Source organism: Trachurus trachurus, assembly GCF_905171665.1.
Source record: "Trachurus trachurus genome assembly, chromosome: 6".
Classification (NCBI taxonomy): domain Eukaryota; kingdom Metazoa; phylum Chordata; class Actinopteri; order Carangiformes; family Carangidae; genus Trachurus; species Trachurus trachurus.
In genome coordinates, this window is record NC_139897.1 from 15,238,795 (window position 1) to 15,260,619 (window position 21,825).

Below are 21,825 nucleotides of genomic sequence, written 5' to 3' on the forward strand. Positions count from 1 at the left end.
TCAGGACTATGTGGGAGTAGGAGTTAAGTCATCAGATCAGAGAGAAGAGAGCGATTCCAGACAGACAGATGGTGATATTAATAAAAACAGAACGAGAGAGAGACTTGATAGGGGGGGATGAGATCGAAATAATTGAAGAGGGATGATTATAAAAGACAAAGTCTTCCAACAGATAGATGTATAATAATGATGTATGCATACAGAAATAAACAACACAAGGAGGGGAGGATACTAGAGCAGATGAAGAGGCAGAAAAAAGCAGACATGGCTGCAAAAGACTGGATTTAGAAACAGAGTACGGAAGATTAAAAGATGGGAGAAACTCTGGGGGAGGGAGGGCAAATCATTGAGAAACATGACAAAATCAGCTTTTGCAAAGTTGAAAACAGGGCTCTGTTCACTTAAACGTCCTCAATTGAAATGTCATGCATTCACATGGCTCCCTCTCTGCGTGTACACACACACACACACACACACAAATATGAACAAACCTTTGCAACAAACAGAAAACCCTGCCCACACAGGAACAGATGGCAAAAGTGGCTACAGTCAACTGTCAAAGTCAACACTTCTGTTCTCCGGTTACTATGGTAGTAGTGGCCGTTGCGTCATTGTCGGGTTGCCATGGGCAGTTTTATTGTGGCAATATCTGTTCATACATACCCCCGCCCTCTCTCTCTCTCTCTCTCTCTCTCTCTCTCTCTCTCTCTCTCTCTGTCTCACTGCCTCTATATGTGGGTTACCCCTGGGGCTTTCGAGAGCCATAGCTTTGTTATGGAGAATTTAACTCTCGTTGTAACTCCGGGCTCCACGCGTCCATAAATACACCAATTCACACTCTGATGCAGTACAGGGCTGTGCACACACAAACAAGCAAGCATGATTAAAAGCCTGGGTGCGGACATGAGTCAGATAGATGACACACATGTACAGAGAGTGTGTGTTTGTGTGTGTGTGTTAATATATATTCAGAAGAAGAGTTTTCATCGGCTGAATGAGCAGCTGGAGCAGAAACCTATAGAGAGAAGTGTGTAAATAAAAGGTGTCTGTGATTTGTAGATGGGTCTGTCTTACCCGGATGAGCCAGTGGTGTCAACCTCTGGATGTTCAGGGGCAGGGCAGCAAAACTGATGCAGCACAGTCTCGCTCCTGTAGAAGGGCAGACGAGAGAGGAGGAGAGGTAAGCAAAAAGGAGGAGGAGAGAGGAGAAGCACACAGAATTGGAAGGACAGAGCATGTCATTCGGTTATTGTTGGCTGTTGCTAGTAGTTTGTCTTGTTTTCATATTCCTTCTTATGCTCATTCTTAGTCCAACATCCCAGAAGATCCCGAGGAGGCTCTCTCCTCAGACTCTTTTGGATTATTTCCATGAGTTTCTTTTTACAATTTGGCACTGATCCCAGAGTAAATACCCTATGTAGGTCAATTCAAAGCTGAGAAAGCTTAGAATGAGTGTGGGTATTTACATGTTTGTGTGTCTGGATGTGCTTGTTTATGCCTCCCTTCCTTTAGTTCATGAGACCAGTGGTGATTTAGCAGAATTCCCCAAACTCAATCTGGGCAGATGGTGACTCCATCTCTGTTTACTGATTCTTTCGCCTCTTAAGTTCGTCTCTCTCGTTTGTTTTTTTCCCTCTCATACATTTTACATTTACATTCATATTTTAAGCATTTTGCTGGTGCTTTCATGTGAAGCAATTTAGAGTGAGGAGAACCGAAAAAAGCTTATAGTGACGCTCTGACATTTTGGATGCTGGACACTCTCTACTGCAGGGACATGGACTTTACTATGATCCCACAGTGTCAGCGTCTCACAGCTAAATATACCGAGGGCATGGGTGTGAGCGTAGGTCACACTAGGTCTACAATGAGCTGAAAGCATTTAGTTGACAGTGACTTTCTTTGCTACGCTACAGTAAGTCTTCTGACCTGGGAACAGCATATTGCTCGTGACAAAACCCACAGTGACAGGCATTCAGAGTCTGCGCAAGACTCAGGGTGACAGTCCAAGCTATAAAAAGCTGCATTTCACAGCACCTTCCACAGATTTAAAGGCAAGCAGATTTCTTTTTTTTTTTCGTAAATCTTCAAATATCTCCAATTAATGCTCTTCGCACTTTCTATGAATAATACGCCTCCATCTGTTGTCACGCCTACCCCGCCACTGACAAAACACACACAGACACACTGCACATACATGAGTAATTTGGTCTTGGTTTAGCAGCACCTGTGCTGTGGTTTCCAGCCTCAGCGTTGGGACTTGCAGACTACAGGTGGGGACCAAAACAAGTTTCCTGCTGCCTCTATTGACTTGAATTGTCAGTATCTTTGGCTTATTTCACATTTTCCTTTAGAAATGATGTCCTTGCAGTCATTTTCTCTGTAGACAATCCTGTTGTTGTGTCACTGAAAAATCTTCTGAATAGTTATGTTATATTTCAAGATCCATTTTTCAATGCTTCTCATTGCAGACATCAGAAAAAAACAGACAAAAAATAAAGTTGACTGCACAACTTGCCCACATAAACTGATATAAAATGATTCTTTTCCAACATGCTTGTCAACATATGTGTCATTTTTACACATAAAAAGAGTTCTGTGCTCTGCAAACCAGGTTCCCTGCAGGTTAATACACATACTAACTCTCATGTATAAGATTATGCTATTTCTATTTCTACATTTCAACTATTTGCCAACTCAAAAAAAAAAAAAAAAAAAATCATTTATTATTTAAAAATCCATTTCAGAGTTGAGGCCACTCTCTTTAATCTCATCATCCCTGCAAGGCGGAATTCACCACACGCAAACTAATATTCAAGACCCATAAATCTGTGCAGTATAAATGTGTGGAAGTTCATCATTGTGTGTGTTGTGACGGTGGTCACAAAAGTGATAGCCTAATTCATGCACACCTGGTCAGCAGGTGGACAGGAAAATTAAACCCACAACTTGAAGCTAAATCTTTATTGTAAAGCCAAAGTCTGTAGCAACCAATCCTGTCGAAGCCCGAACAATTACCACATCAATAATTGTAATTGCTGAGTTGCATAAGTGTATTTCTTAAAAATATATGACTGTTGCTTTAAAATGAGACACATTTTGTCAGAATCTGCTGAAGGTAAATGAAAAGACAAAGGAAAAAATGTAAACCTTTGAAAGTAAATGGAAAATAATTGATTCAGTTTCAGAATGAGAAGTGTAAATAAAGCCCTGCTCAGTTTGTTTTGGTCATTCAGTGAGGAAGATTGCTTGGGTACCTGAACACACACACACACACACACACACAGCCGGTGGGTTCATCCATCTGTACAAGACACACACATAGCGGCCATCCGCCTCAGACAACGCTAACAAAGAGAACAGGTGAATATTTTAACAGTACATGCCTCCTGCTGTAGGCCCGTGTTCGCTCTCTTCTTGTATTTCCTACTCTCTCTCTCACTCTCTTTGCCCTGGTCTCGCTCGCACCACCCCACTCCTCTTTCCTGTTTTCTCAGAGTACCTTAAACGTTTTCAACCGCCCATATCCAGCAGAGAGTGTAAGGAAAGCGGGGAGAAGGAGGAGGAGTGTTTTACATGCAACACGATCAACTCTGTTTGGCCTCAAAAATTTGTTGCCAGCGCATTGTGTTCACATCCCACTGCGCCACAGGATCCCACAGCCTGTCCCTCCACTGTCCAACCTACCTATTTGTCCACCAGTGAGATGGATAAACTGAGGAGACAGCTACCCCTACAGTAAATGCACCTAGTTTTTCCATCTCCCCTTTTTTTTTTTTGCTCTCTCTCTCTCTGTACCTGTCTCACTCTGTCTGTGTACTGACATCCCGTCTCCCTCCTATTCTCCTCTCTCTCTGGCCACTCTTTCTTTCTCTCTGTTTTTATTCCCAGCTCCCTCCTCACTCTGGCTTCCTCCCTTTCACTGGTCCACTCCAATGTCAGCCTCCAGCTCCTTCCTCTAGACACCTCCGAGGGCTCCATCAAAGACAACAACTGAGCTTGCATCTCTCTCTTTCCCTGCCTTTTTCTCTCTCCTGAGAATGGCTGATTACTGTTCGCTCCATGGGCTAAGTGGGGCAGATAGGAGCCTCAGCTGGAGAGAGAGAGAGAGAGAGAGAGAGAGAGAGAGAGAGAGAGAGAGAGAGAGAGAGAGAGAGAGAGAGAGAGGGAATGAGCAGAGAAGAGGATCCTGTACTTCCCCCCTCCTCCCTTCCTCCTCCCCCAATAGGCATATCCACGTGCATTGGCAATGCTGACGACAACGCAAAGCACACAAATGCACTCTCAGCCAACCCGGAGCAGAACACAAGCTTGTGTCATTTTCCTATAGAGCACAGGGAACTGGGCTATATAGAGTAAGATTAATTAACACACGGTCATAATGCATGAGGAAAGAACACCATACACAGGTATATGCACATATCTATACAGCTTGTAGCAGCACTGAGAAGCACACTGACACACACAAGTCACTGACAACAGGGGTATACTGTAGCAGAGGGCTGATTGGCTGCAGACAGGATGCAGCAGGCGATGACAGGAGGATAAATCGTCTAGAAATGCAAGTGAAAGCCTCACTTCCTTTTCAACTATGGGGCCTGCCAAAAGGAAAACTAGAAATTAGGTGTTAAGCTACCGGTCTTATCAAGATTGACTTAAAATCAATTAGGAGGTGGGGACGTACGCTTTCATTCAAGGACACACACAGCAGCAGCAGCAGCAGCAGCCACAGGGGCAGAAAGGCCATTAATTAACCCGGAAGCTCTCGCTCTGCTGTCTGATCAACTGGTGAATGCCTACGCTGTTTTTAGCCCCCAGCTTTTATAACAGCAGTTCATTTATTGTAATTTCTCTCTCACCAGTAGCCTACAACTAATTTAAATTAAGAACTAGTTGTGTTACAGTGATTCCCGTCAAAGAATAACAAATAGTTGCCACAGGGGTAGGTTCTTGGGGAGGACGCAAACACAACTTGGGTTCCAAGCAAAGCTATACCGAGCAGAGCAACAGGCATTGTGCACACACACACACACACACACACACACACACACACACACACACACACACACACACACACACACACACACACACACACACACACACACACACACACACGCACACACACACACGCACACAACCCCAAAAGAGGAAATGCAAGGTGTGGCAGGTGTATCATGCACAGTGGGATTAATATCAACAACTGCTTCCTTTTTTTTCCTTAATACACATGTTTCCCCGTCTGCACTCTGCTCCTCTCAACTCCTCTGTTCTGAGCTGCTCCTCTCACTGGGGGTGGATTCCCAGAGAGACCAATCAGGACTCCTACTGGGATACAACTTATGAGTAGAACACACACACACACACACGCACACACACACATGGAGAGAGAAAGAAAGAGAGAGAGAAAAAAAGAGAAAAAAGAGAGAAAGATGGGTTTTCTCTCATTAGGTGATGTGATCATGTAGTGTGAGGCTCGGGTGCCAGGCAGGGGGTGGTGTGTGTATGTGTGTGCATGTCATGTAGGCTACCACAGCAACATCAGAGGCCCAGAGGCCCCGTGAGAGTTCCCAGATCCCGTGCACAAGGCTAAATAATAGAGAAACCAGTAGTAGGACCACGGACAGCGACTGGCAGTGTCTCATCATCACCATAGCATATGAGGCTGTTCCTGTCTCGAGCTGACATTGACCACTGCACACACACACACACACACACACACACACACACACACAGCGATTAGGGACCTACAGCTGTTTGTTATGTAATGATCCAGTGTTCGTGATTCGGTTTCTCATTTAAATAATCCACCTCTTCCTCTTCTGGCACAGCAGTCCTTAGTCAACACACACAAACACACACAGCTGAAAATGGGGAAATTTGGAGGCGCCTTCTCCATTAATTAAACGCCTCTCAATCAATCTGCAGGACGCGCGCACGTGCACGCTCTCAATTACAGCTACAGACGGTTGTTGCCACAGAAGATTCAACAATATTGAAGGGTTTTTGGAAATGTATGAAAGGCATGGAAACCTTCAAAGTAGCCTTTCAATAGGCTATAATATGCTCTGTGTTGGACTATTCTAGGACACACACGCACGCACACACACACACAAACAACCTCTGGGGCTACTCACTCGGATTTCTTAGTCAGGGCCAGGGATCGGCAAAGGGTTGTGGGGGTCATCTGAACCAAGGAGCGGCAGCTGGAACAACTTCCGTTCTCCGGGTCACTTTCGACCGGGGAAACAGTGGACGGATCGGCCGGGACCAGCTGCATGTCCCCCGGGTCCATAGGGGGGGCATGGGGAGGCGGCGACGACGGCTGGACCCCCGGAGTCGCCTCGGCCGTTTCTGGTGCTGCAACCGCATGTTCTGGCAAAGACCCCGCGCCACCGGTCTTGAGCTGCTGAGGGTCCTGAGGGTGGTGGTGATGGTGGAGACAGATGGGGTCGGGGTGATGGTGGTGGTGGTGGTGGTACGGATGCTGCTGCTGTACCCTGACGTCTCGCAGGTGCCTGTTTTCGCCGATGAGCTCATCCACTCGCCGGTCCAGCTCCTCTATCCGGGCGCGCTGGGTCTGGATGAGACTCTGCTGGTTCTGCACGATGGTAGTGAGCTCCCGCAGGTACAGAATCGCCTGCACCGGGTTTTCTAGCAGGCTGGAGCTCATCATACCAGAAATCAAGAGAAGGGGAAGAGGAGGAGGAGGAGGAGAAGAAGAAGAAAAAATAAGAAGCTGGAGTCACGGATGGAGGACGGAGGGGATGCAATCTATCCGTGTGCAGGTGAGATGTCCTTCCGCTCTCCTCTTCTTGATTCTTCTTGGCTATGGATGAGGTTGCACCGAGCGAGCGAGCATCCGCTTCCCTCTCTCTCTCTCTCTCTCCCTCTCTCTCTCTCTCTCTCTCTCTCCCTCTCTCCCTCCCTCTCTCTCTCTCTCTCTCTCCCACTGCGCTGAGCGGTGCTGATGAGAGGAGCCAGATCCAGATGTGTCAGAAGGGGGAGGAGGGGTAGCCTAGTAGAGCTTGAGGACAGATGCGTCATTACGCACAGCACAGCACAAAAACCTCAAGGTAGGCTAAGCACGCACCCTACAGGCTGCAGAGAGAGATTCAGGTTTACTGCACATTAACACTTAAATTACATTAATAAATCAGGAAATAAATCAGAAAAAGCGTTGTAACTTACTTTCACGAAGACATATTGATTTTGTAGGCCTATTGTATTTATACTTCTAACGTTGGCTATATAGCCTAGCTAACTTCTGTTCACTCGTCATCCACGTGCGTTCAAGTCGGAAAGCAGAAATATCCGAAATCACGCGAACGCAGCACGTGGTCACGTGTCCCGGGGATGCGGAAGTCGGAGCCGTTGTTTTGCTAAACAAGTAGCGGGGTCTGTAGCATCGACACCCCGGTGCGTTTGGTCTTATATCTTTTTAGGAAGTGTTAACCAGTAAACAGGACTCATGGTCAGGTAAGTCTGTTGTCTTAAAGTCAGTGTGTGTCGCGGTGTAACCTGTCATAAAGCCGGTGTGAGTGGGTGTGTGTTTTTTCCCCCTTACTTTACCACCAGAGTTAGTTTAACACTGCAACGTAATAAAGATCCTTAATTTCTTCGCTAACAGTGAGTGTTAGTTATTAATAAACCGCCAATATCAGCAAACACAGCAATATTGCACATCGAAAAGCGATAAATATCCGTTTTATCCGCGCGGTCACGTGAGAGTCACATGAGAGGTCACGAAATGTGTGTGAAAGCAGTATTGTTTTTAATTTAAACATGGGTTAGTAACTAATAAACAGGGCCCCAGGGGACCCCACCAAGAATCACCTCACAAAGACTATAAGACTACAGAGAGAGAACAACTGCAAGGAGATGAATCAACACCAGAGAGACAGTATACATGACGCATGTGATTACAATACGATATAAAAATGGCCACACAGTCCTACACCATCACTACAGAACTTCACTCAAGATACAAATGACTTTTCTTTTAGTCATGGGGTCTTCCTCATGTCTATCTATGTGAGGTCAAGGGCCTTTCATGTAGCTGTGCACAGGGGCCCATCCATATATCCCTCACAACACTTGTCATTGGATCAAACAAGAAGCATTTAGAAAGAAAGAAACGTGAGGTTTTGTACATTACTGACCAATAAGAGTTTGGTTTATTAATTAAATTGAAAGTTGTTATACATACTCAGTCAGCCCCAGTGATGTGAATAATCTCCCATGCTCAAGAATCAAGCTTTAACTTTGTGACACACAGTCTGGTGCGTGAAGTTGATGTTGATGTTTTGTCTCTGTGTTGGTGTTTGGCAGGATGAGCCAGAAGCAGGTCCAGGAGGGTCAGGTGTACTCTGTGCCTCTCATCCAACCAGACCTGAGGAGAGAGGAGGCTGTTCATCAGATAGCAGATGCATTATTCTACCTGGAGAACATTTCTACTGATATTTTCAGACGGTAAACCCACGTCACACGCACACGCAGCTTTTCTACTCATGTACTACTACTATTACTACTACTTCTTTGATTTTTGATAGGACATACTGCATGTATTATGTTGTTGTACAAAACATGGTATGTAGAATGCATTACAAATGCTAGGTTTGTGAGCAGAGAAGAAAACGTAATTGTGTTATTGTGGCATACTAGAAATCTATTCACTGGTAACATATCACAGTTTATAATATGTGCTTTTATTTCTTGCCATTTTGGGTTAGAAATTTAATAAGGTACTGCAGGTACTGGTACAATGTATGAAACGGAAAGAAATAAAAATTTGACTGTGCAAATTGGAGCAATATATGACATTATGTATTTCATTGTATAAATAATTAATCAAAAATTATAATTTAATAGTAGAGATACAACTATTGTAAGATTTTTTTTTCATCCATCCATTTTCTATAATACATATCAAGTTCATGGCCTCAGTGGGTTGGAGGATTACCAGTCCTTTGGTAAATTATCTTTTATTATAGTCAGGTTATTTTCTGTTTTTTACAAGTCAGAAATACAAATAATTAGCAATTGACAGGGCTGTTGGTTAAAAAGGGTTTTAACAATCTACAAATGGCTCAACCATCAGTGTGCTGGTAACTTACATTACATCATGGATAGAAAAAAATCTGTTATATGTAATGGACTGCACATGAGATCCCCTCTGTTCTGAAAACTGAAGAAATTGGAGGAAGTGATTTGTTTAGACAGTATAACTTCTTTGAAACATTATGTGTTTGTAATGAGATGGTCGATTGTGTCACCACTACCACAGCGGTGAAGTATTTTAACATTGTCTTTTTTAAATGGAAGAAACCTGCAGTTACCTTATTAAGTCATTTGTGGGATGAAGCTCCCTGCCGAGTGTATATAAAGATGGATAAATGGAATGGGGTTTCTGAAGTCGCACACTCTTCTGCGTGACTTGTGTGTCCATATTGTGGTGTGTGTGTTGCTTCCAGGGTGTCTGAGAGTGTAGAGAAGAACCGCCACCAGCTGCAGAGCGTCACTGACCGGATCAGACTAGCTCAGGCCCGTGTCGACAAGATCAAAGGCAGTAAGAAGGCCACCAAGGTAACACGCTACCTCCACTTTGAAAGGCCGATTTGCATATTTTATCTTTGATACACAATATAGACAATATACAGCGACAAGATTGTACAAAAAAAATAGAGCTTTGTTTGTCGGTCAGCCTTTGTCTGCATTTGTGTGCACAGGTTTTCTCCAGTGCCAAGTACCCAGCCCCAGATCGACTTCAGGACTACTCATCTATTTTTACTGGAGCTTCAGACCCGTCCTCGCAGACCCGCCCTCGACACAGGATACAGAACAAACTTCGACCTTTTGATGAGAAAGCCTTGCAGGTGAGATAAATACATTAAAATGCTGGTTATGCATGGATTTGGACTGGTGACCTGCATCTTAAAGAGGTACAGTTTCCCAAATTGCACTATTGTTTTGAAGCCCACAAACCATAATGCTGTAACTTTAGAATGTGTTGACAGTATTTGCCAGCATGTTGGTATTCAGGCCTCTTTATACAGGCAACACTGCTAAAACTGTGAATAGAAAACGGGGATAAATAGAGCCGTGATTTATTTCCATTTATATTGCTTTTATATTAAGGCTGAAAATGTAGGCAGAGCTCTCTCTGTGGTCAGATGAGGACAGGAGGGCTTAAAGCTAAACTTGCAACTCTTGATATTCATGCAGTCTGTGGAGGCAAGCTCCCATGACCCCAGCAGTATTAATGCAAGAGTGGTGGTGTGGGGGGGCTCACTGCCCACCTTGCTCCTACAGAATGCAAGGTCTTCTTTCCAGCACCTTGGCGGATGAGCCCCCCACCCCCAGCCCCCTCGAGAGGCCGAGCAGTGCAGTGCCTTGGTCACTGGAATCTATTCTCCAGCTCTTTTTCATGAATAAGAACCACAACCCTCATCTGTCACTGCACAGCTACAGTCCCCGGCTTCCATTTTTGCTGTGACATCCGCGATGATGCAGGCGTCGTATATCATTAGCTGAGGAGCCTTAAGGCGAAGCACTCAGTCTGTGTCCAAACCTTAACCTGTGATCCTGATCTCTGAGTTGTGACTGAAAGGATGAAATTGCCTCCTGTCAGGGTGCCAGGGCTCACCCTCAGGGTGCGGGTTGAATGAGGGAGGGAGCCTGTTGAAGTGATGGGGAGTATCAGATGTTTTCAGGATGCTTCACTGAGGAGGTTTTATATTCACTGTCTGACCTGGAACCACCTCAGGATGCTGCAGGAAGGAGTGGATGATGAGGCAGTGGAAGACATCTGTTGTACATTACTTGGCCTAACATGACCCAAACGTAGATGGGCTGTAGAAAATGCATGGATGGCTCTCTGTTTTTCAGCCAAATATTACCCTTAGTAGGAGGAGAATGAATTAATGTGCATTGACGTCAGGGTCAAACAAGGGTGAGGATGTTCTTTTTCTGCTTTGCAGTGCTCATTTTGCCCTGCTTCAAGAGCCAGGTGGATGGGTTTATATCACATGCCTTGATAACTAGCAGCAGGCCAGGCTCTTCTGATCTACTATCACATATTTGTGTTGTGGATTTGCACTGTTTACTGTTGTTCATTTTTTTTCATTCTCTAAATGAACAGCTGTTTCCCCCTGATTAGCATGTTTACAGGCCATCTATCACTCCACTAGCTCTGATCGGCTTTCATCCGCGTCACTTTTGATTTTTCACACTCCTGAATCGCAACTGAATCGCAATCGGCAGCCACCTAATCAAATGTTACATTACTCCAGGGCATCTACACTGAAATTTTCTTGCCCCCCCCCCATCCACATTGAATATTCATCAGGGCACGGTAGTTTGTTTTACAGGTTTAAAAGATATTGAAAACAGAGCACGTCAGCTCAGTTTTGTATTTGCTTGTCAGTTTTTTGATGCTCAATCAGGAGGTAAAAAAAGTGAAAGTGTGAAGTGAAAACAACATAGACAGGGTTTTTTGAAACCCAGAGTAGACATGTCCTTTCCCTTTGCAGTCAGGTCCTGAGATGCAGGATTGGTTACACAGTCCTTCAGTTCACAGATGAGATAGTCACATTCTGTAAATGCACAATATAGAAAGAGAGACGCTGCGTGTATGACACTGGACAGGGAAAATAAAGTGTCAGTTTCACAGTGTATTTTATTTTTTATGTGTGTTAGTGGACGAGTGTATGCGTGCATGCTCCGTTCAGCACAAGCTCCTGAATTATTCATTGTGAACACCACAGTTTTTCCTTCACCATCTTAGGAAACTATGAAAACCAGCATGTTTTTCTGCTGCATGTGCTTGGTCTTGCAAGTGTGTAGTTTTCTTTTGTGTGTGTGAAGGTGTGTACGTATGTGTATTTGTAAGAGAGGGAGGTTGAAATAAAAAACAATGCTGGCAATTTTCTCTGGTGCAGAAAATGCATTATTCAATATTCCCCAGAAGCAAAGTCCCAGACACCATAAGTTTGTGCACACATGCATCAGTGTGCCGGAGAACTTCAGTCGGTGGCATTTCTGATTTACGTTGTTCAAGATCTAGCTGACATTTTACAGATCTCCCTCTCACTCCGTGTCTCTCTGCTTCTCTTTCAGGAGAAGTTAATGTATTTCCCAGTGTGCGTCGGCAACAAGAAGAGGTCTGAGGACGAGACAGAGGAGGGGTTGGGAAGTCTGCCGCGCAACATATCATCTGTCAGCTCCCTGCTGCTCTTTAATACCACAGAGAATCTGTGAGTGAACAACAACAAATATTGATCGTAACATCGTTGCATTTAAATCTCTTTTTCATATCTTGGATTTGTGTGTTTTTTAAAGATATAAGAAGTATGTGTTCCTTGATCCTCTGGCGGGAGCGGTGACTAAAACGCACACAACACTAGAAACAGAAAAAGAAGAGAAACCGTTTGATGCTCCGTTGTCCATCACGAAGAGAGAACAACTGGAACGACAGGTATCTGTAACGGCATAGAAACTTTGCACATATATCTATATATGTAAAGCAAATATGATTCATGTCTTAAAGATGAATGCTCTTTTCTGACCAACAGACAGCAGAGAGTTATTTCTATGTGCCCGACCTGGGCGAAGTGCCTGAGATAGATGTGCCGTCCTACTTGCCTGACCTGCCAGGGATAGCAGATGACCTGTCCTACAGCGCAGACCTTGGCCCTGGCTTTGCCCCATCAGGACCCACACACAGTATCCCAGAGCTGCCTTCCTTCTCTGAAGAGAGCAGTGCACCAGGTAGGTACACATACACACCTTCAAAAGCCGACTCCAGCCTCGGTTAGTTTTGTTTATTTTGGTCTTTATTTTATCTCCTATTATCTATCGCTTTTACAGTGTTTTTAATTTAATTCCTCGCCTTTGTCTTTTATTGTGAAGCATTTGATTTACAAAGGTAGTCTATAAATAAACTCAACTTTGTACTTGATGTTTTCACTGTGCAATTGTATTTCTGGTTGACAGTGCATTTGGAAGCTGATACAGACTTGTCGTCTTTGTCTCAGGATCTCAACTCCAGCCAAACGCTCCTCCTCCACCACCGCCTCCCCCGCCGCCTCCCCCGCCTCCCGAGCCTGCCCTGGCCTCTGTTGTTCCTGCAGGAGCTCCCCCTCCTCCCCCCCCTCCTCCACCTCCGCCTGCTGACATCCCCGCAAAAGTCTCTCGAGCCCAAAGTTCAGGTTCGTCACACGCACCCAATTTAGAAATCGTGTACCCCTATTCACTCTCTTAAATTAAATCGGCCTAATTGACATCACCGGGGCGCAAACCCAAATTACACTGCCTCTGTCTTTGTCCTCGTCTGACTGCAGGTCCTGTGTCTGGTGCTCCCAGCGAGGTGGTCCAGCCGTCAGACGGCCGTGCCAGTCTGCTGGAGTCCATCCGCAACGCCGGAGGCATCGGCAAAGCCAAGTTACGCAACATGAAAGAGCGCAAGATGGAGAAGAAGAAGCAGAAGGAGCAAGAGCAAGGTGTCAGACTGCTTTTCTTGAGTGGGGGGAAGAGGGTCTGCGCATGTTTTATTCACTGCTACACGATGCAGCTTTAACAATGATGAAAAAGTCATGCAATCAAAGCAGCATGTGACCATTCCCTAGTTAGCATTCAGCCATTAGGTTGATGGTGTGTCACACTGCAAGTCAGGATGTGAGCATTTTGTGTACCCATCTCACGGTTATCGTTACAGCCCTTAAAGCTTCATGACTTTCATTACATAAACACTAAGCTCATTAAAAGACACATTTGACTCCAGTTATATTCTTAATATTGGGCAGCATAGCTTTACCTTCATTTTTGGTTGACTACCCAGGTCATGACCTAACATGACCTCTTTCAACAGAGCTGCTTCTTGTATTGACTGACTAGATAAAGATCCACAGTTACAACCAGCACTGTAAAATAAGTGAAATGGTTAAACCTAAAAAAAAAATAAAGTGCAGAATTGTTTAGTAACTGCCTGTTTTTGTCTTTTGCAGCAGTGGGAGCGACATCTAGTGGTGGAGACTTTATGTCTGATCTGTTCAATAAACTCTCCATGCGAAGGAAAGGTGTGGATCTCTCTTACATTAAGTCACATGGAGAATACTAATTTTAGTGATTGCTTTGTATTCAGTGAGCAACGTGTTCTGTCCTCTCTTCAGGCATATCTGGTAAAGGTCCAGCAGGTGGGGAGTCAGGTGACACTCCAGCTGGTACCGGAGGCGCATTTGCCAGGATGTCGGATGTCATCCCACCGCTTCCTGCCCCACATGCGACAGCGACAACAGACGACGACGACTGGGAGGCGTAGCACAGTGGACAATGAACACTCGAAGCACTGATTTAAAAATGGGCAGTTATCTTCAGTTTTCTTCACAATGCTAGTGATAATAAGTGCATTGATTTGTCTAAGTAGCTGAACAAAATGTTACTGAAACTCAAATGATTGATGATCTAACACTTTATTGATGCCACATTCATTGTAAAACATTTTCATGACATTAAACAAGCAAATGTTAATTCCACAAAACCATTTCATTAACATATTTCCATTAAATAAAAGTAATTTTTGCATTACATAGTAGTAAAAATTGATTCCTCTTTAAAACCTTCTTCAAAGCTGAGTCAGTCATATACATAGAAGCATACACATGTGCTGTACTCCAGTAATTAATTTCAACATAGTGAACTGAAGAATTGTTGAGGAGGTATTCTCTTCTACACCATGCTTGGAGGCCAAGGTCTGCACTGAGTCAAACTGATAAATGTCCATTTAGCCATGGTCTGCAGGGTACATTCAAGTACTTGTTACCAGAACAAAACAGAACAAGATACAGACAACAGCTTAAAGGTCAAGTGTAAAATTTAGGAAGTATGAAGCACTGAAAATAGAAAAACTGCCTCCATGATCGACTCCTGAGCTAGAGCCTCACTACTGTTGAACAAGTGTTAAACAGTGTAAACACAAAATAGCTGCAGCAACAGTGTCATATGGGATCCATCACAGAGGCCCTTCAATCATCTTCTTTTTAAATTGTGGCTGCTGTTGCACTGGATTTCCCTGAAGTTCCTCCGTCCTCACCCAGTTCTTGTCCCAGTCTTTAGGTTGTACAGTTGAGGAGCCAAGCTACACCTGCTTCTGCTTTTTTTCCTGAAAGAACTAAAAACATTTTTCGTATGTAAAAACAAAGCAGGCCAGAGTATGGATAAGTCAAAAGTTCTAGTTTTAATATGCTGACACAGTCGTTTGAATTTGATCCTTACCTTCCGCATGGCCGCAAAAGCAGGGCCAAAAGTTGTGTGTGCGCTGGTGCGATCTTTGATCCATGTGGGAAGTTTAGAGAGCGTGGCAGGTCTGGAGTAACGCTTGTCGCATAGCACGATGGATGAATAGTCACCGCGGTGACGGATAGCTCTTCCTTTGGCCAGAAGAAGTCATGTACTCATCAAAACCAGTCATTGTCTTACAAAAGTAATAAACAAGTATCTTTTCTATCATACCCATCTACTGTGATGAAAATTGCAACCTTACCTATGGACTGATTGACGGCCTTCATGCAGAGATTTTCTATCAGTGCTTGGCCAGGGCTCTTCCCTCCACTGTGAGACTAAAAACAAACACTTGACAATGAGAACTACATCCCAGTCCGTCAATGACTGATTGTTGGACATGATGGACATAGTGAGACTGAGAGATTCTCACCAGGTGTTTGTCCAGGTAGGCCATCTTTTCCTGCAGCTCTGGGGATTTGATGTTGGGATACGGCATTCCCACCATCACCACACACCTGATACAAACACACTTTATAAACACACTTTCTACACTTTTACAAGTGCTACTTGTGCTAGAGCTCATGAATCATACACACCTGCCCAGATCATCGGAGAAATTGATGCCCTCGCTCATCTTTCCTCCGACTACGGAGAACAGTAAAGCCCCCGTGATTCCACTGCTATCCAGGGCACTCCTCTGAGAAAAGGTGAAGGGATGAATAATGTTGGCTAAAGGCAATCACTCCCAGTAATCACATTATTAATGTAAAGTTATGAGGCCTGGTGTTTCAGCCCTGACAGTTTTTACCTGGATACAACGGGTGAAGTCGCCCAGCACCTGCTCTACCTGGTTGGCCTTCTTTGGCTCCTGGAAGATCTGAGGAGGAGTTTGTGACAGGCTTTGAGACTTGTGATAAAGTTTTATTTTCATTTTAAAGGTTTGTTTCTATAACACTACCCTAAGTTTAAGACATGATGATGAAATGGCTGTCCTGGGTATAACGGTTTGGAGGTTCAGGGGCCTCAATCACCTTCTTCTTGCTGGCGAGACGAGTCAGAGCGCCACTGGCCTCCCAGTGAGAAATGATCCGCCTCGAGTACTCGTACGAGGGGAAGAAACACACAACTCCTCCTGGCACCACGTTGCAAATGTTGGAGAGGATACGCCCCGTCTCGTCCATCTGTCAAGAAGCAGGTACAAATTTGTAGCTGTGCAGTCAAGGACATGAGAACACAAATTTAGTGTTCATGAGTGTCTGGTACCATGCGTGGAGAGCCTCTGTTCTGGAAAGTAAAATCCAGTTCCTGGCCGGATGGACCGCTGCACAAGACGAGAGGGAGGATGTTCCCAGGAGGAATCACATGACCTGCAGGCAAAAAAAGCAGTTAAGTCAATTTATTGACTACTGGTATGCAACCATCCAAGCGCTTCTCACTGTCTGTAAAGGTTGTTATGCTGCATATTATAAAATACTCTTTTTATGACTTGTTGAGAGCAGTTGGATGCAAGATAAAATATCTGCATAAAGTGTTAAGTGTTTAAAATAACAAACATATAAATAACCAAGATAGTTACTATCATTTTACATGATCAAATAAATGCATTCAGCACTACACTACTCCATAGACAATACAGTCCTGCCAGCACATGCTAACACTTAAACACATAATGTAAATGCTGAACAACATTTGAACAAATTACCCTGATTTCCTTGTCTGAAAATATTCATGCAAAAAAAAAATTGGCTATTACTGGACGTTTTGTAAAGCATGCCATCATTTATCAAACATTCCCACAAACAGAAATGCTGATAAACACATCAGCACAAGAGAGTGAATTCATAAAAGCATGAAAAGAGTGAGTCTGTGGTGTAATGAAATGGGTCACTCACCACAGGAAAACTCAGCAATGCGCTCCTCTCCCACTCCAGCTGAAAACAGCAGCTCTTGTTTGAAGTCTGAAACCTACATTTAACAGTTTGGAGAATAATCAAAACGTACACAGCAGCAACAGTCTTGTGGTGTCTCGCTGGCTGTTAAAGTAACTCACGGGCTGCATGGTTCCTCCTGCAATGATGACAGCTCTGCATTCCTTTAGCACCTGGGCAAAGTGGACGGCCGGATTCAACAACAGAAACTTGACGCTACCGTCTGACAAAGTACCTGGACATAAAAAAATAAAATAGAAAAAATTGAGAATTTGGACTTCACAAAATACATTTTCTTAAAGTATTTTCCTTTATTATGCGTGAGAAAAACGGTACCTTGTGTGTGCACCACCACTCTGCCATCAGTGTTGCTGTTGGTGAGAGCCATGAAGAAGGCCTCCACCTGCATCATGGGAGACGCAGACATCACTTTGTCTGCCTCTACAGACCCCTGCTGGTCTGATGAAGAAACTGCACACAGGGGAGCAGGAAAATTGATTTAGTGCAATGAGCAATGAAAACCAATCACCACCGCCATACCCACAGAGATGCCAGATTGTTCACTGTCAGTTTGCTAAATAAATGCCAGTGTGAAACATGGCAGAATGTGAAAGGAAAAACAATAAACTGGAAAATATGCTTTCAGCTAATCTAACAAGACAGTTTCGTCAGCAAATCAAGCATATTTAAGTTCCTCCCTTTATTGGGTCTGTGTTTAAAATCTGCTTTTTAAATATAAGGGTGGCGTGAACACAACGTGGGTGCTGACCTGGCGCAGCGCTCTGGTTGGTCTGCAGCGTTTGCAGGTAGCGGTTTAAGCCCTCTGTGCGTCGGTTCTCTTTGTTGGAGTTGCTCTGTGGGTGCACGGTCACGCCTGAACCCGCGTACTTCTCCACAAAGCCGCCCAGCTGCAGAGATGAGGACACATTTCATTTTACAGTAGCTCTACTTCAGAGCTGCACAGAATCTATACCCGACATAAATCAATAAATACATACTGATTATATTTAACACTTACTTTTCTGCTGATCATGCTCTTCTCAAAGTATTTCTGTAACTGAAGTGAGAAAGACATTGAAAGGCTCAGAGAGTTTGTAGATCTAACTGTGATTTTTTTTTTTTTAACAGCATCGTAACACTGTTGTCTACCTTAAACAAGTTGATATTGTCGATCTGAGCCTTGAAGAGGAAGTTGTTAATTGTCAGCATTTCTGTTCCTGGAAGAAAAATAAACACGACCCAAATGAATGAATGAATGATGAGTTCCTGTGTTTTCAGATGTGTTCATGACATGTCTTTACTATCCACTGACCTGTTTGTGTAGTCTGGCTCTGTGGATTCTGCCCGACCTTACCTGCAGGAGTAACATTTCAAACAAGATCAGCAACATCCCCTTATACCCATGTTTGCAGATTGGCAGTGATCAATAATCAACTCACCTCCCAGCGCCCGCACAAGCCCTTCAATCACAAACAGGATCTGTTTGATGTACATCAGGTTCTTTGCCTTCAGCCTGCGCCTGATGTTGCAGACACAATAAAATCAAGTGTCAAGATGGCAGCATGATAGTGACCTGTGTGAGTCTGTGTGCGAGTGTGTGTGTATATACTCATATACTCACTTATAGCGGTCAGCATACTGGTTGAGCTGGGAGTGAGCACGGCAAAGCTGCAGAGGGTACAGATGTTCAGCACATCACAGTTAAAATGTGAATGATTTAGACCAAAACTTTGTATACAGCATAAGTTAATGAATGGGTTTACCTGTGCTCCACTTAGCTCTGCACTGTGTATACAGGAGAGTGTGTCACTGAGATTGTGAGCTTCGTCTATGATCACAACCTGTACATACAAAACAATATTTTAAAAAAACATTCCTGCTGCCAATAATACACCAGACAAATAACCACTACAAATTGTTAAAGCTGATGAATGTATGGCAGGATTATCAGGTAGAGTCGGTTATACAATCAGACGATTATATAAAAAAAATAAAATGTAATCCTACCTGTCCCTTCAGCTGGATCCCTGCTGCCTTTCTTGTAGCTTCGTGAAGCACCATCTGATAGGGCAACACCACCAACTACACAAACATAAAACAGACCATACTGCAACTCATGTCTGTTTGGAATAAAACGTGAAAATATTCTAAATTGATTTAGCCTTTATTTAATTATTATGGACAGATGAACAAAGAGCACTGGTTTACCTGTGCAGGGGGAATGGCGAGGCGTGAGGCGTAGTAAGGACAAGAGTGTGTTTCTTTGCCCAGCTTCAGCAGCTGCTCTATGTCATGGACCGCTCCCAGAACTTCATCTCTCATCTGCTGCAGCGCTGAAGCTTTATTGTAGGGACACACAGTCTTTGCTGGGCCTCGCTTACGTTTCGCACCCTCTTCATGATGCGGCTTCTCTGGAAAAGTCAAGAATAAGTAGAGATGATGATCACGTACAGATGAATCTCTTTTGATTCAAACTTTGAAGTTGCTCTTAAAGAATGTCGCTCTTTAAGATTAGTAGTTAAAGGAGCTGGTGTGTGGAGAGGCTCTCGGTCACCATGTTTGTTTTTCTGCATCTCCAAACAGCGGTCGTTGATGCGCTGGATGCTGCCCAGGTGACGCACCTCCTCGTTGACACACAGATTCTGGAAAATACAGTTCTATGTTTACTGGGCAAATAATGTTGGATAATACTGCCACACGTGCTAAAGTACAGGACAGTGCTAAGTGTGTTTCAGTGAGTGGAATAGATAGAAATGTAGATGTAATATACCATTTTCAGCATCCTGGATGTATTTCAACATTTCTAATTAAAACCTCTAGCTATGTGATCACATTTTTGTATTTTTTCCTAAATACTTAAAAAAAATGGCCTACAGGTGTTCACAATTTTATTTCTAGTGTGTGCGTGTACATACCTGCCGTGAACCCAGTGTGACCAGACTGATGTCTTTGCTGAAGGGGCTCTTTTGAACTTCATGGACAAACTGGGCCAGCTGGGAGTGAGTGCGACTGCAGTAGTAAATCTGTGAACACGCAGAATAAATCAGAGGGAACTTCTAACTACGAGGGAAGATTAGATTAATTATATTTTATATCAAAAGGACATATTTGCTTACACATACCTTAGTGACGTGTTCTTCAATGAGCTCGTCATCTTCATCGTCTTCGGGCCCACAGAATCTGTGCAGGTGAGCAAATACACCCTGCTGTTGTTGTTTGTTCATTTTATTTCCTCACTGTGCAGTGGTATTTAACACAGATTAAAGGCCGACTTTACCTGCTTCTGCTTTTTGACTCATCGTCACTCTCATATTCTGCAACAATAAGCTCCTCATCCTCTTGGTCTCCTTGCATCTCCGTTTGTTCTTCTTTGCTGAGCTGGAGCATTTTGAACGCTTCATCATCTTCATGGCTCTAAAGAGTAACACACACACATAAATTCATATACTTAGTTGTAGAAATTCAATTTACAGTAATTGTGATTTTGGGCTTAAACGACCACAGTGCGAGATCACCTACCTTTCTTTTCAATGCATACTTTAGATGAACGTTGTTTCGGATCATTTCTAACCGCTCTTCCCGTTTCTTTCTTTTCAATTCATCTTCCTGAGACACAAATACAATAATATTCACATCACACAAGATAAAATTGTTTTTTTTGTTTTTTTAAGATAAAATAAAAATCTCAAAATTCCCACACTGGCATCATTACCTTCAACTTTGTCACCAAATCACGTTCAGTCTTTTTTTGAACAAAATCAGTGATCCAGTCAGGCTCCGCTGTGGAGCTGGTGGTGGAGGCCTGTGTAGTAGATGTGGAAAGAGCTGCTTCTCCTTCCTGAAGCAGAGCCGCTGCCTCCTGCCTCTTCTTCTCCTCGTGGTCTGTGAGCCAGCTCAGAGCTCCACAGATCAGACTCAGAGACTTGCCCTAGGATTGAAGACACATACAGTACACAAAATAATAAAGTAATTTTCTACATTTCTAACACGTTTCGTGCTGATCTGATCTGCTGATGTAAATACACACCGTTCCAGTTGGACTTTCAAAGATGCCAACTTTGCCCTGGTCCAGTGCTTTGTAAAGTGACTGCATGAACTGCTCCTGGATGTTATAGGGCTGGTAGGGAAATGGAAATTGGACCCTGCCGTTCTCCATTTTTTTTGTGAACCTCCTGAAAGATAACACAAAAGGTCACATCAAACCATTCAGTTCAAATGGGTTCATCCCAACTCCTCCAACAGAGTCCCACAGTGTGTTTAGACTGGAAAACCGTGGCTCCTGATTATTGTGTTGTTTTGTCTACGGGATTTCTCATTCACTTTACCTCATTTTTGTACTACGATAACTCAAATATACTGCTTCGCGATAAACTCCCAGGTTGCTTCCCAGCTTATGACGTTATGTCATGCTGCTATCATTTGATCCCAAAGGCTGTGAGGCTCATTTGAAACAGGAACATTTACGCTGCTATTACTATCTCTAATTCACGGCTAACTAGCTAACATACAGACAACAAGTCGCCTTACTGCCTTAATTATTTTAGCTGTTGTTGTTAATAATCTAAACAGAAGTCGTTGACATGTACTCACCCACAAATATCCCCCTAAAAAACTCAATTTT

General features: G+C 43.7%; 3 protein-coding genes across 4 annotated transcripts in view; 1 reads left to right on the forward strand and 2 right to left on the reverse strand.

Annotated features, from left to right (window-relative positions):
* Positions 1–6,673, reverse strand: part of iqsec3b (IQ motif and Sec7 domain ArfGEF 3b) — a gene marked incomplete at both ends in the record, with an annotated part of 29,774 nt that extends 23,101 nt beyond the window's left edge. The window contains 2 exons of the mRNA XM_083974201.1: positions 1,075–1,149; positions 6,135–6,673. Of these exons, the coding sequence (XP_083830327.1) occupies positions 1,075–1,149; positions 6,135–6,673 (614 nt within the window). The remainder of the gene's footprint in view (positions 1–1,074; positions 1,150–6,134) is intronic.
* Positions 6,674–7,346: 673 nt separating this feature from the next.
* On the forward strand, positions 7,347–15,117 carry wash1 (WAS protein family homolog 1). 2 transcript variants are annotated; one of them, XM_083972956.1, is made up of 11 exons: positions 7,347–7,476; positions 8,329–8,469; positions 9,471–9,582; positions 9,726–9,872; positions 12,115–12,251; positions 12,337–12,472; positions 12,570–12,765; positions 13,032–13,205; positions 13,338–13,496; positions 14,001–14,072; positions 14,166–15,117. In XM_083972956.1, exons 1-11 carry the CDS (start codon positions 7,469–7,471, stop codon positions 14,312–14,314), a joined length of 1,431 nt encoding a protein of 476 aa, XP_083829082.1. In that variant the 5' UTR covers positions 7,347–7,468; the 3' UTR covers positions 14,315–15,117. The 2 variants fall into 2 exon arrangements, with proteins under 2 accessions (XP_083829082.1, XP_083829083.1); XM_083972957.1 differs by having other exon boundaries at positions 14,004–14,072.
* Positions 15,118–15,130: 13 nt separating this feature from the next.
* ddx11 (DEAD/H (Asp-Glu-Ala-Asp/His) box helicase 11) lies at positions 15,131–21,360 on the reverse strand (the record flags this gene model as incomplete). Its single annotated transcript, XM_083972958.1, has 27 exons — positions 15,131–15,163; positions 15,268–15,422; positions 15,536–15,611; positions 15,707–15,791; positions 15,873–15,973; positions 16,085–16,153; positions 16,308–16,457; positions 16,540–16,643; positions 17,169–17,241; positions 17,327–17,439; positions 17,541–17,675; positions 17,974–18,112; positions 18,223–18,261; positions 18,354–18,421; positions 18,517–18,558; positions 18,644–18,723; positions 18,826–18,872; positions 18,968–19,045; positions 19,212–19,286; positions 19,413–19,615; positions 19,759–19,846; positions 20,120–20,227; positions 20,327–20,384; positions 20,482–20,618; positions 20,724–20,810; positions 20,917–21,132; positions 21,232–21,360. 27 exons carry the CDS (start codon positions 21,358–21,360, stop codon positions 15,131–15,133), a joined length of 2,688 nt encoding a protein of 895 aa, XP_083829084.1.
* Between the last annotated feature and the right edge of the window lie 465 nt (positions 21,361–21,825).